The sequence below is a fragment of the Vanellus vanellus genome (assembly GCF_965231255.1).
Source record: "Vanellus vanellus genome assembly, chromosome: 4".
Classification (NCBI taxonomy): domain Eukaryota; kingdom Metazoa; phylum Chordata; class Aves; order Charadriiformes; family Charadriidae; genus Vanellus; species Vanellus vanellus.
In genome coordinates, this window is record NC_138909.1 from 62549457 (window position 1) to 62564460 (window position 15004).

The 15004-nt window shown below is 39.8% G+C and overlaps 1 protein-coding gene across 3 annotated transcripts in view; it reads right to left on the reverse strand.

Annotated features, from left to right (window-relative positions):
• The window catches only part of KCNIP4 (potassium voltage-gated channel interacting protein 4), a gene marked incomplete at both ends in the record, with an annotated part of 462294 nt that extends 457642 nt beyond the window's left edge, over nucleotides 1-4652 (reverse strand). For all 3 annotated transcript variants that reach the window (XM_082482845.1, XM_082482840.1, XM_082482841.1), the window contains one exon: nucleotides 4592-4652. In XM_082482845.1, coding sequence (XP_082338971.1) covers nucleotides 4592-4652 — 61 coding nt within the window. The remainder of the gene's footprint in view (nucleotides 1-4591) is intronic.
• Nucleotides 4653-15004: the final 10352 nt, after the last annotated feature.

Sequence of the window (15004 nt, forward strand, 5' to 3'; positions counted from 1 at the left end):
AGATTCTGAATAAATCACAAAGGCAAACTGAGTGGCTGAGATGGGATAGATTACAGCTGAATGCTGCACGGATCAAATATTCAGCTCCAACCCAAAGCATGAGTCCTAAGTGCTTATCTGATACACTGTAAAAGCTTTCCAAGACACACGCTAGCTATTTCTCTTATGGCTACATTAACTGCTAGATACCGTATTTGCCTCTAGATACTTCATAACATCTAAAAACACCTGAAAAGAGTCAACTCTCTAAGCCAAATACACCAGAAACTTGTCCAGATGTTCAGTTATTTATGTATCAACTCTCTGAGCGTGGGTAGTAACTTTGAAACACAGAGTAATGAAAAAGAAAGCTGTATTTTGTGACATTTATATTTATATAAAATTTATATTGATGGAAAGCCAAGGTATTTTCAGCATTCATCTCAAATATGAGTCTCTATACAAGAATTTTGCATATAATTACTGCTTCACATGCTCACTGAATACAGGAATTGGAGATGGAGGCAGAGACCAAATTTTACAGAGGCTTATGCCGCGGTCAATTGTCCCAAAACTTTAGTTATTTCCTCCATCCTGCAGGAGCAGGATGTATACTTTACCATAAAATATTTGCATTTATTTGCATGTGTATTATAAAGATATCACCTTTATTAGATCATGAGTCCATTTAATTTATTCCTTTCCTTGTGTATTTGCAATTTTCACTGAAACATGTGGCATTTGGACGCAGCATTTCTAGCTGACTGTGGCTCCTCAACAAGAACATATCTGTGTTACAGAAGGCTCAGGGCAAAGACAGAGGATCCACTGGGATACCAGTGTGCAGGAGAAAATGTCCAGAAGCTCTCTCATATCTAAGATGACATGAAGAGTGTTTAGGGACAACAGATCACCAGCAGAAAAAGTGACACTGACTCTTGACTGACAGCACAATCCTTTGGATGGAGCTCCTAGACAAACCAAAGCTTCCATGCTGATATGAGTATCGGTGGAAATCACTTGGAAAGTCATTGCCTGCTTTTCATCGTGTGAGATGAATCCCAACTGGGATATAAAAGAATTGGTCTAATACATACCACCAATACATAATACAATTCCAGTATCCCTCTGTTTAATACCAGTTGTATCTCAAGCTGTGTAAGAAGCTTTCCCTCCTCCCACCTCTTCTTTTTTTCCTGCAACTGTTTTCCAGTGCATTTTTTCTTCACTGTCATCATTTTTCTTAGTATCCCTTTTCCTAAATTCCTATTTTCAGCTTTTCCCATACGTAGCTTCTTGTCCTTCTGGCACTGTTTCCTTTGTCTTCTAAGAATGCCACAAGCAACAAGAGCAAGCCATTCATTAAAAGCAAAAATGAACACTATTGCACAAGGATCTCTCAGAGGTATAGCACAGAATACCAAACTCTAAGTAAACTTAAAGCTGGATAAACACTTCTTAATAGTACCATTTGGTTCATCTTCTGCACGTGATGTAGACATGCAGAAATTGCGACTGCCCTCTCTAATCAGTGAAAATCTTCAACACTTGTCACAAATGACTCTGTGGCTTTTGTAAATATTTCTGTTGTTTGAATAAGGAAGGGTGTACTGGTCAGCACAATCCCCATTCTGAATTCATGATATCCTAAAGCAAAGCGACCAATTTCTGTGACAGTGTCTTATCCACATTAGTATTCCCAACAGCTTGTTTGTCCTAGATATTGAACCCACAGGACACCTTGTGGTTAAACTTATTCTTACCCACACAAACTTTTTCTGACAATCTCCCTCTGCTTTTCTTGTTTTGCCAACACCCTTCATGCCTATACCTAGCAGACGAGTTTTGGCTACCACTAGCACAAATACAACTTCCTCACAGATAAGACATTGATAAAGACTGTTTCATGGGGCAGAGGGATGAAATAATTCATCCTTACAATGGATCAATATTTAAGAAAGAAGCATTCTGTTACTTCAACAACTCTCAGTGGTGCTCCAACAGACATTAACTTGAATGTAAAAGATGCCCTGCAAGCTGCAACAGAGTAAATGTAAGGGGAAGAGCAGCTGAAGGGAGTCATGACTTGTTAAAAAGTATAAAATGTTTCCTTTGTCATTAATAATTTTCATAATTTAAGCTGCTTGTGTATTATTTGGGCTTTATTTCACTTGGAAAAAATGAAATGGAGGAACAGTCACACTTCTGTTGGGTTCATTTTTCGACTCTCATGTACTACCATCAAAACCCTGTAACGACTCTACTGCAGGCATTACCATTTAAAAATAACCAACGTTTTAAGCATTGTTTGTATTTGAAGAGAAATAATGAGAAAAAAATCCACTGAATGCTTCCTCATTAAGTAACCAATAGACAGGTACATTCAGAAATGCTGATGGCACTGAAAATGAGCTGAAAGTTTAAGAGCCCAGAGGGAAACAGCTAGAGAACAGAAGGGTGGAAAGAGAAGTTTAGATGAAAAAGGGACAAAATTTTGGTTAGATGAACATACATGTGCTCTCTCACATAAGGAGGAAGCCCAGAGCAGTGAAGCTAGACTCTTGTTAGCTTCACATCACATCAAGCTAGTGACGAGATGTAAGTTGAGTGGTGATGTAACCCGTGTCATTCTCCAAAAGAAAGGTGGTCTTTTCTTTTAGTTCTGTCATTTTTACCTTTCCATTTTCTGTTTCTGGCATAACAACTTATTTTTCAGAAACATTTTTCCTACAGTAACTGACATTTCATTTAGATTTTGCTTTTTATTCTAAAACAGTGCAAAAGTTTACCTTACTACCTCTCATGATTACAAGCTTAAAATGAATTAAAGCTGTCATTAATTTCTAAAAGCTACAAGGCATGCATATCAAGAGAACCAAAATGGGAAACACATCTAACATACAGTCCAAGTGAAAACATTTTCTGTAAAAATATCATCTCGATCTTTCATATTATTTGTATGACATGGATTCAGATCACATTTCCCCAGTTTTCATATAGACACCTTCCTGTTACTGCTAACTATACCTACAAGATAAAACCTTAAGCTGCAAACTCTCTTTATGCTTGAACACCTATAGTAACGATCCATAAATCAAATTATTCCTCAATAGCAGCTGTGCAAATCCACTGTGTCTAAATTATGACCTTAGTTTTGTTTAGCCTGAACAGTCCTACATGGAGGTTGTTGCACAGGTGTAGCTAAGAGCCTGCCCGGCGTTTGTCACTGATGATGTATGTGTCATGGAAAAACAAGCTGACTTTCAGATCTCTAACAGAATAGAGCTGTAAGGCTGACAGTGGTATGTGGAGGGAAAACTCTTAATTAAAACTTGGGGGGTTGGATCTGAAAAGTAGTGAGAAGTATCACATCACTTTGGTGGCTGAGTCCCTTGTTGGATAACCATAATGACCAAGTACATATTTCTTTCTGAAGCTTTAAAGAAATGCAAAGCTTGATTAACAATTGAGCTGATAGCCTTAAACTAACTGCATACTCAATTACAAAAGTTCCCTATCCCCAAAGCAAATGATCTAGTATCCTCTCTGAAGGGCTACAAGCCCCAACACATGAGAAAAGCTGGGACATTAAGGAAAGGGAAAAAACAAGTACAATCCAACAGAGGACATGTGGCTGTGAGCCTCTTCTAAGAGCCAAAAGATTATTCTGAAGCATCAGAAATCAAGCAAAGGGAGGGAATCCACCATGTCTTTCAAGCAATTTGATGGTAAGGTTGCTATTCTACACTGGCATCACACAGTTGATGAGAAATCTAGCAACACAGCCAGAAAAATGAAATAGTTTTCCATTTTATCTTAGAAAACAAGTTTTCCCTATTTTTGATTGGCTATTTTGCAAAGTTTTTCATTAACTGTCCAACCATCCTCTGCTTAAACTGCTACCTTGAACTGGGCACCTTCATGTTACACACCCAAGCACCTTCATTTCTAAATAACTCTCTTTCCTACCCATGCTGGGAGAAAACTCCAACACTCCAAGGAGCCACAGTCACTGTGAAGGACAGCAAAGCATGCTTTTCTCCTCCCTAAAGTGCAAGTTATTTTGTAACCTTTATCAGGTGAACATGCAACTGCATTTTGCAATACAGAGAAGAGAAAGGCACCTGATAGCTTTTGGCTTACCAGAAGCAGCTGGCCTCCATCAAATAGTTGTTACTTAGGCATCAGGAAGGTACAAAGGAGAGAAGCAGGGAGGTGTAAGCGGGACTGATCAAAATTACCTCCTGGGAGTTGGTAACTAGAGAGGATGTGCACGGTTCGCCCGGGAGGCTCATTCCCAGCCCCAGGTCATTTCAGCAAAGGCAAAAGTACCAGTTTGGTCACAGCAGGCACCTTACGGCGGGCTTCGCAAAGCCTTGAACGTTTCTTAGCCCAAGATCCCAAGCATTAAGCGCTTGCTTACTGTCCCCGTAGACACACACACATTTTTCCAAAACAGCACAGACGCATTTACCCCATGCAAGCAAGCAGGCAGGCAGTCCCCCCCCCACCCCACGCCAAGTTGCAAGACTTGCTGCTTAAAGGTGGGGGGCGAGACCCCGAAACAACTCAGAAGAAAAAACCCCGCGCCCCCACGCCGCTGGCGTCCTACCGCCTGTAGAGCTGGCCTCCTCCAGCTGCGCCGAGATGCTCTCCACCCTCCTCACATTCATGCTGGGAGGCGGGAGGCGCCCGGAGCCGCGGCGAGGCGGGACGCGGCGGGGGAGGCGCGGCAGCACCGCCGCGCTCGGGGGCCGCGGGAGCCGGAGCGGGGCCGCGGCGGAGCGAAGCGGAGCGGGGCCGGGCGAGGCGCGGCGGAGCGGAGCGGGGCCCCGCCTCGGCGGCGGCGGCGGCGCCTCCCCCGCCACCCGCGGCGGCGCGGGGCGGGCCGCGGCGCGGAGCCCCGGGGCGCCCGCCGGCGGGGGCGCACCTCCACCCCTTTCCCGCCGGGCGGGGGTGCTCAGCCTCGGCTCCCTGCCCTGCCGGACTGGCCCCGCAGCGGCGGGGCTGCGAGGCGGTCCCCCGGGGCTGGCAGCCCGCCTGCCTCCGCGGGGCTGAGCCGGTACCCCGGGCCGAGTTGGGAGCGGAGCGGTGGGCGGGAGCGGGGGCTGCCGTGGGGAGAGCCCCGAGTGGGACCGGACCGCGCTACCCGCTCTGCCGTGCGGCTGCACACAGGTGGTTTCGGCATCACCGGTTAGCAGGCTGCCGGCCGAGCCAGCCGCCTGCCCGGCACACGGAGCGGAGCGTCCCGGGAGCTCCCGGAGGGGCTGCGCTCCACCGGGCACCTCCGGGCAGGGCTGGCGCAGGCTGCGGGGCTGGGAGCGCTCCCAAAGCCAAAGGGAGCTTTTTGGAATCGCTTGCTAGCGCTGCGAACACCAGCACCTATGCGGCCATCAGCTCAGGGCTGAAAGAACAAACCCACGGTGTATCAAACCCTTTTTTTTTTTTTTTTTTTCAACAAAACACTATATTTCATCAAATTATGGTAAATTGTACTATAGGGTATGGAATTCCAGGAAGCCATGTATGGCACACAGAAATACCAGACAGAAATTATTTAGTCAGGCACTTTAAACAGCTCTGGTGGAAATTCATATAATTCCACTGAAACCAATGAGGTTCTACCGTGCAATATCAGGAGCTGTTATGCTTGAAAAAGGGAAAGGGCATTTTAAGACACCTTCAGAACTCCTCTACTTTATAAAGTCCTACCGGGACACTACATTAGAAAATGCTTCCATTATGGCAGTTTTCCCAGTTTAATTTTATACAGATAAGTTTATAGCCTTCTTTACTATTTCTCATATTGTTATATGACTGACTTAATTCAGAAATCCCAGTTATTCTTCTCTTTGTTTACATTCCCAAAAGATTATAGTCATTTTCTCAAGGCACATAAAGGTTATAGGCTTTGCTACCTAAAGTCTTAAATATTGTTTCTGATGTTTAATTTCATATTATTTCTTGAACCAGTTATTGTAAAGATTCTTATCAGCTGAAAGATAAAGGAGTAATTCTTACACCACACTGCCCAGAAATGCTTTAGGAAAAGACTTCTACCCTCTTCTGTTGCATGGGACAAACTTATGTCTGTTTTTGCTCCGAAATGATGGAATGATTGAAGACTTGAATGGGCAGAGATACTACAGTGTAGTATAACACTGTCCAAGAACAACTCAATGTTGAGTAGATGCTGCCAAGTGTTCTTTTTTTTTTTGATAAAAATGCATTCACTGCTGGAGGTTTAGACAAGACTGTGAAGAGACAGGATTCAGAGTACTGTATTTGCTATATGTCCTCAAAAGATTTCCTTTCTATAAGGTGAATCCTCAGGTAGCCAGGATATGTCTTTTCCTCATCAGAGAAATTCAAAGTAGTCAGAAGAGAGATCAGGATTTGGTTTCGTTATCAGAATTTGAGCTTACTTATTATCAAGAAGCTAACCTTACAGAAAACTGTAATTTATCACAATTTTGCAGGAGTCCTTGTTGTCACATATATATAGTTTTCAGAGTGAAGCAATTCTGATTTATGGCTGCCTCTTCCCTTTGCTTGTTTTGCTCTACCCCAACGCTGTATCAGAACTCTGTGAGTTATGAAAACACTCCAAATATATGTGAGCAGCTGGTCATAACAGAGTGAGCTAAGGCAGGAATGGTAGTAATACATCAAAAATACCTTTGCAGTTGCCAGTTAAGCTAGACATTCATCTTGTGTCTTAGAAAGAACTACAGGTATGCAGTGCAGTGCAGAACATAAGCTCCAGAAGTGTCTACCAAGTTTGTACAGATAAGGTAGCACGTGTCACCTCTATGATCAATTATGTCTGGGGCAAAGAAAAAAGAAAGTGACCCAAATAAGCTGAACTGTCTCCATAAATCTGCATGTTTCTCTCAAGCTCATCTTCTTTATTTTTCTGCTTGCTGTCTTTGTTTCCATCCACCTGCTCTTCATCTCCTGTTCTTCTTCATGGGCCTTGCTTGAAATAATTTGATCACTTCCTTCTGCATACTCTTTCCTTTTTGTTCTCTCAGGATTTAAATACTTGTCTTGGAAAAGGCTATAGTCTTTCCCAAACCTCCTTTTGAACTTTACCATTTCCTGGCTGTTTAGACCTATTCATTTTCTCTTACCTTGTAGATACCTATTTTCCTTTTTCACCACCACTGCCAGCGAGATCTAAATGTTAGCATATTATTTACCATTTACTTACAAATTAGCTCTGCAGTACATAAAATCAAAGCCTATGTAAAAACTACTGGAAAAATCCTCAGTTAATACTGTTGAATATAATTCTCTGACTTCATAAGAACTATAGAAATAACAGAAGTGTGCAGATTTTCAACCATTAAGCATCTGGTTTAATTTTATCTAACTCTAGATTATGACAATTATTGGCAGTAATTGACAGATATAAAGATTAAATATGTGTCATTTTGATGCTGTACATAAAACAAAATATACATCAGAATATGATGTTTTTCCAAATTTGCTTTAAAGGGCAAATTTTTTATTGTTTACTGAACCTGATTCAGTTTCCTCCAATTATCATGTCAAGCCCATGTATCTGCTCTATATAACATTCAGTAAAAATTGACATCAACAGTGATTTCATCCCTTCTATATAATTACATTTCAACATATAATTATATTTCTATAAATATAGAGCTTCATTCTAGTTTCTACTTTTCAAAATATATAACTCCTCCCTTTCTTCCTCATTTATTTCAAATATTTATCTTGGAGCTAAATACTAATAATGCCTTAAGCATGTATTTACAAGGTACATGTATGGCTGAAGATTTCTTCCAGTCACCTGTGATGAAATTTTAATTTCTTCTTTTTGAAATAGTTGGTGTAGTTTCCATCTGATTTCTTTAATTAGAATCTGAATCAAGATATTTCTGTTCACCTCAAATGTAAACTAATTGGAAAGATTTAACATAATTATGATTCAGTATGTCCAAATCAAGCTCAGATTTCCACAGCTGTTTAAAATATATAATATATAAAATTAAGTGTTTAATCGTGAAGCTCGACTAATGATCAAGGAGTCATTTTCACCCAAAAAAAGTAAATGAAATCATCTTTGGTGAATAAAAAATATTCATCATGATTTCTAGTAGTAGCACCTTCCTACCAGGGAGGACCTGTTTTTTTCCTACCAATTTGTGTGGATGAGAAATGGCTCAGACTCGGAAAGTATATAGCAATACCCAAAGATTCAGTCCTTTCAGTCTCTTCTGCTCCCCCACTGGTCTTGGGACATCTGCAAAGGGCTAACACAGTAGTTCAGCTACCCAAATTGTATTTACAGTAAGGAACTGAATAATTTATAATTAAGCAGTTGAATAGAACAAATACAAGCCAAAAAGATTCAGCGTGTCCATGTTACTTTCTAGGCCTCCAGAGAAGCCATTTATTTTTGCTTTGCTTCCTCTGCTGGAGAATGGCCCTCCAGGTGGGAGCTTTCTTGATTGCCAGAAGAATTTGTCATTGAGCTTATACTGCACGTCACTTACAATGTTTTTCACAAGGAAAAAAACCCAGCTAAATCAGTCTGTTACTTACTTTTGGACAAATATTCTTCCTCCTCCAAAAATTAATAAAATTCCATGTTGCTATTTTTTATTCAGGCATGAGAAAGAAACTGTTCTTCACGCTACAGTACATTTCTAAGAGTATTTTTGTTCTCAGAAATGTATTTCATTTATTTTTAAGTCATACTGTGTCAGAATGTATCCTACAAAAACATTTTATGTGTACTCTAAGTCACAAAACGTTAACCGTCATTTGGCTGTACTCAAATATTTAGTGTCTGTCTTAAAAGTACTTGATCTAAACAAGAAGTCTCCTACACCTTTGAGAGTCCTCTGGCGCCCTGTTGTCAGGTGTGCGTTGGGTGTCAGTGACAAGGCGTGGGTAGTGGGGGTGCTGCAGGGTGGCCTCTGTGAGGAGAGGCTGGCATTGCCCTGTGCCACACAGTTGGTTCCAGATGGCCCTGGAACGGACCCACCGCAGGGCACAGCTGAGCCCATCAGCCGACATGGTGGCACCTCAGGGAAAACATATTTAAGGAAGGGCACAAAATGCTGAGGAGCGGGGAATGAGAGAGGGAATGCCAAGGTCAGAGGAGAGGTAGGTGCACCGTGGTGGAGCATGTAGACTCCCAAAGGGACTGAGGCCCATGGAGTACCCATGCTGGGGGACGTACATCACCAAAGGGCTGTGGCCTGTGAATAAGCCCATGTCAGAACAGAGGAAACAACTGAGAATGAAGAAGAGTGAGAAACAAGGAGCAGTAGGGAGAAACAACTATGCCCTGACCCCAGCCTCCTGCACTGCCCATCTTCTCGCCGAGTGTAATCTGCAGTGTGAACAAGGAGGGGAAATAAGTGTCTGGAGTGAATTTGAGCCTGGAAAAGGGGGAGGAATGTGCTTTCCTTAAGCACTTAAATGTTTTTCTTCTTTATTTCCCAATGCCCAAGTCAGTAATGAAATATTTATGTTGACTGGCAATAAATTAAGTCAAACTCTCCAAGTCTGTTTTACCCACAACAGGAACTGCTGAGTGATTTCCCTGTCTTTATTTTGACCCCCAATTTTTCACCCTCTTGTTCTTCCCATTTTCTCCCCCGTCCCGCTGGCAGTGGGGGGTAAGCAGGCAGGTGTGTGGATGCTTGGGTGCCAGCTGAGGCCGACCCACCACAGGGTGGATATGAGAGAATTCAAAATAGAAAATGAGATTGTAGGTGTAAGAAAGATGTCACGGACTACTAACAAGCTGCATGTCCCTGAAACAGTGGAGCTCCAATATTCAAGATATCCTATTAGCACACAAAGTTTTAGAGAGTATCAATGCTTTCAGATAGTGTTCTATTTCAATTTCTTGAATTTCAATATCTTGAATATTCTTATTTTTATGCCTATTAAACCTTAACCAAGACACTTCTTCAGAAGAACACTGTGCACTGTGTATCCCTATCGGGATATAAGAAATAAATAGTGAGAAACAACTAAGGCCAGCCCTGGAACTTGGCAAAAATTTAACATTAGTCACTGTACCTTGTTACAAAAACTGTGAGAGGAAAGGGTGAGGGCATACTTTCCTTGAAACTCAATTTGTTTTTTAAATTAACATTTTGTAATACGTTCTCTAGAGGTCAGAAGCAATTTGACTTACCATAAATGAGTAAACAAGCCAGAATTTCTATGTGGTAACCAAAAAGAGAAAACAATTATTTTATAATCTTCAATTTAAACATCATCTCCAGATGTATATCAGCCAAGATGTGGACTGACTTCTTTGTTGGGGCTTTTAAAGCAAAACTCAGGGAAGTAGGGGCCCATCCTTCACTCGGTGTCAATGGGAAATAAGTAGTCAGTTCCTTCAGATCCTAAAATCCAGCAATTATTTTTTTTTGCTGTTGTATCTGTATCTGTTGCCTTCACTTCAGTGTGCTGCAGGTAACTGGAGTGGCTTGGTTGTTGAGTGGCAGTATTTAGACATATAAGTCTTCTGGTTTTATATCTCTTTTTAACTGTGATTCATGGTTTATAATAGCCACACTGCAGATATTTTAGAAGAAAGTAATTACAAACTAGTGCAAGGTTATATTTTAAAAAAACACATGCAATATTCAACATGACTCAGATGTGCTGCTTAGAGACTTCCTTGGCATAATCTGTATGACTTAATCTAAATTGCTGTCGAATTATTTGTTGTCATTATTAGACTGTCACTGAAGTTATTTCATTAGTAAACCTGAGTCAATATATGGTTTCATATTTACATAAACTTCATGTGAAATAACAGCACAGTTTTTAAGCACCTCATTCTTAGTCTGGCAGATCACAAAACATTTTAAAAATAGAAGTATACTGGGAGAAAATTCACCTGCGGCTGAAATGTAGCCAACTTCAGAGGACACACAGCTGAAAAATACTACATTAGACAGGTGTAGGCTGAAGAAAAATATTGGCTAATTACACCATAGCTAACCTATGTTCTCAGGGAGAAAATCTATAGGTTTTTTATATAAAATAGATCATAGACTTTAAGATTTTATGTGAAATACCTGCTCATAGTGATCTGCACTATGTTTAGAAGAGACAGAAAAAAAGAAAAACATAAACAAAAACCAGCAACCAAACCTTCTGAGCTGACCCTGGTGCAGGACAGTGCCCAGACCGAGCCAGCTTATGGCAGCATGATTTCTCAACACTTTTTCTGGCAGTTTTACATTCAGCTGTATGTTGGCTTCCCATTGCTTTTTGCCCTCCATTCTTATCAGATAATTCTGTTCTCTGCTCCCATAAACCCTTCTCCCACTCTGCTCCTCCCTCTCCCTTCCTTCCATTTGCTTTTCCCTTTCCTATTTACCTCACACATCATTTCTCACAAAAAACTGAATAACAGCAGAAAGGATAATGGCTTTTATGTTCAGCTAGTGGAGATCAGAGAGCAGTAGGGCTCTGTACAGCCAACGACAGGATGTAACTGAATGCAGTGCTTCATATTTTCCATTTTTAAATCCACATCCACAGACTTGCCAGATGATAAGTTTTAAGAATGAAAGTCTAGGGAGCCCTAGCTAACTCAAAAGCCAGTTCATGGAATATCAAACAATCATTAACAATACAAAGTTAACAAATTTCAGAATGCTTTAAAGCATTTTGGTTCCTATGGTATTTCCTCCAGGGAATAAGATTACTAGGTTTGTGGCACTAATGACTCATTTATGAAAATAAGGAAAGCCAGTAATCTCATCTTTTGTTAGTGCATCTAAATACAGAGACATGAGGCCAAATTCTCTTTTCAGTGGCAACAATACTCTTTTTTGAACGAGCCCAATATATGGGGAGACTAAAAGAGCTTGTTCATTCTCATATAAAAAAGTCCAAGAGGGCATATAGTTGCTATATAAATACATCAGACAGGTAAAAAACAGTGAGAGAAAATAATTCTGTTTCAGATAAAGGTCAATGCTGGCACCAGAACAAATGTTATAATCTATAATCTATAATTTTAGGTTGTAAATTAAACAAAAGTTGCCAAGAATTAAAGAATTCAAGTACTGGAATGCCCTTCCAAAATGAATGGGAGAAAAGGCACAGTAAATGTTTTAAGGCAGAACTTGATAGCTGTGAATTATGTGATGTGATGTCAATGATAACAGAGAGCTCTATGATCATAAATCACATACATGTTTTCCTTTCCTTAACAAGTAACGCTCTTGAACATAATACCAAATTCATAATACAGCATGGGTCATAAGAAAAGGGCTACAATACCTGCTGCAGAGATTACATAATATAGTATATATAATAACAAAAGCCTCTACAACAAACATGAATCCCTTAATATAATAAACTGAAAATTTACAGGACATGATAGGAGTCTTTCACATTTATATGGTTGCTACAAGGAAGACAGTAATCAATTGTTCTGCATGGCCAAAGGCAGAGTGTCACAGGAGAAAGGGACTTAGGTTGCAGCAAAGAACTAAATAAAATTTAGGGGGAAATTTCTAACTTCTAAGGTAGTCAAATATTAGAACAGTTTTATGAAGATGTTAGTGGAATCTCCATCGTTAAAGAGTTTGTTTTAGCTGCTGTATAGATGACCTGACTGAGCTTTTGATCCTGTCACAGCACAGCATTACTATAAATCTTGAGGTATCTTCTGTCCATATATATCCTCATGGTTGTATGATTAAAAGAATAGTACTAATTTAAGTGGGAAGGGAATTTGGTGAGCAACAGCCCTATTTTCTCAGCTCCCCACCCCCATTTCTCCTATAGAACTAGTTTTCCTAAATTGTTCAGGTTTTATTCTATGAAACAGAGGTGTATTTCCTGATTATTTTTTAAGATGCTTTGTTTCTTAATTTGCATACCTAAGTATTCTGTTGTCATGGAAATCTCTTCTCTGAAGCCCTTGAAGACCAGCTCTCTTGCTTCAATTCTGTTTCAAATTTTCTGCATCAACTAATTTTAATTCTTACTCCGACTTTTCCATATATCGTCTTGCCACATCTAAGTGACACAATCTTACCACCTCTTGGGCCAAAACCTTACCCTATCCATCCATAAGAATACATGCTTCACTTCAAAGAAATCCACTAAGTCCAGTACAATGGCATTTGTTAACTAAAGTGAATCCAGATTTTTAATTCTTTCACTGAAGGAGCATCCATGCTGATAGATATTTGGCAGTTCAGCAAACAAGCAAGAAATGATAAAAAAGGATATAGCTATACTGAAATTCAAATAGAATTGTTTGAATAATCACGCTATAAATATCTTGTCTATGCCTGTCTTTTGACATTGGTTAGAGGGAGTCTCACAGTCTGCCCTGAAAGCTGAAATACTCGATTAAGGACAAAAATTAATCACATCGGCTTTCCTTCCATATAAAAACTAAACTACTAGTCTCTTACTTTTCACCAGTTGCAGCCAAAGTGGGTTCAGGTGTCTTCAATGGTCACAGATAAAAACATTGAAGAGACTCAGGAAGGTCAGGTTAGGACTTTCATGGTTAGTAATGACATCATTCCATTGGACATTACTGGAAGCTTGGAAATAAATAGTGTCTTTCACAGAAGAAACATATGATTAATATGCCTATAGGAAAAAGACAACTGTGTGAGGAAGCAAGCCACCAAACTAACAACCTTTAGTTTATGGAGGGATTTTAGAAATTGATTCACACTGAGTTCATCATATGATCGATGAAAGTTCTACCTCAGAAAAAAATAATCTTAGTCTCTGAGCATCAGACAAAAGGTGCACTTGCAGCTTAATGTTCAAGAAGCTGCTAAGGTCAACCTTACAGCCAATGACCTAAATCAGCTAAGGGCAAACATACATCCTGGATGAAAGACGAAGGAATATAGCTACCTTACTCTCCAGTTGCTTCACCAGCTGTCTGATCCAATGTCATCTTGATTTTCAGCAAAACTGCATTTATTTGTGCCACAGCTCCTGTAGAAAGAGAATGTAATCTTTTTTCATCAGAAGTTGGAAATGCAGATATAAAGCTGTGCGTTATCTGCATTGTGAAGCAGAACCTCCTTGCTTATTTTTTGCAACAGCCTCCCATATGTGCATATAACTTGATTAATTAATGACTGAAGCAGAGTATAAAATAGTGCTACTGATCATATTTTTATTTATTATTAAATCTATAAGACAGGCTTTGGTCTCTTAGCTGCTGTCATAAGCTTTCCCATCCTCTCAATTTGATCCACTAGACTAGGCTAAAAGCCAGAATTCTCTCTCTTGATTACTTTCTTCCCTTACTGTAGAATTCTAACTGCTGCAAATCAAGTCAGTTCAATAGTAGTAGATACTTATTTCTGTTTCCATAATAAAAAAAAAAAACAAACATATCAACATAGTTAAATTTGACTTAAGATTGTGGGTCTCTGTGTTCCAAAACCAAAGTTATTATCATGACAGGCCACTAGTGAATAAGTATAAACTATTGTTCTTATGAAGCTGTACTTAATCTTCCAGTTCTAAACATGTTACTCCTCCATTATATATATTACAGGTTACTATCTGTGTGCTTATACTATTGCATCAAATCCTTATTCAAATTACCCTTTCTGGCTTTCAAAGATTATATATGCATTTTATTTTTACATCTTTCAGAAGAGTATTAGGATGTTGAAAATAGAAAGGTAAATTTTCAAATATGCCATTCCTGCCCCAATGAGCTCATTTATAAACTAATGCTGAATGTAAAATAGCTAATACTACGTATTAAGAGCTTAGTACTAAGTATTGTCATTCTGACCATCGAAAACCATGAGGTTAATTCCTTCTTCCCATCAACAAAGCATGGCATTGTCTGAAATACTGTAAGCCTGAAACTCATTTTTGTTTCCATCCTTAGTATACACAGAAATCACATTTTCACTTTCATGCTCTTCTCAACAACTGTAACAGACAGAGACCTTCATTTTTAAATAAGTTAAAGATAAAATTGATCTGAATCTCAAAGACGTGTCTGTAAGAA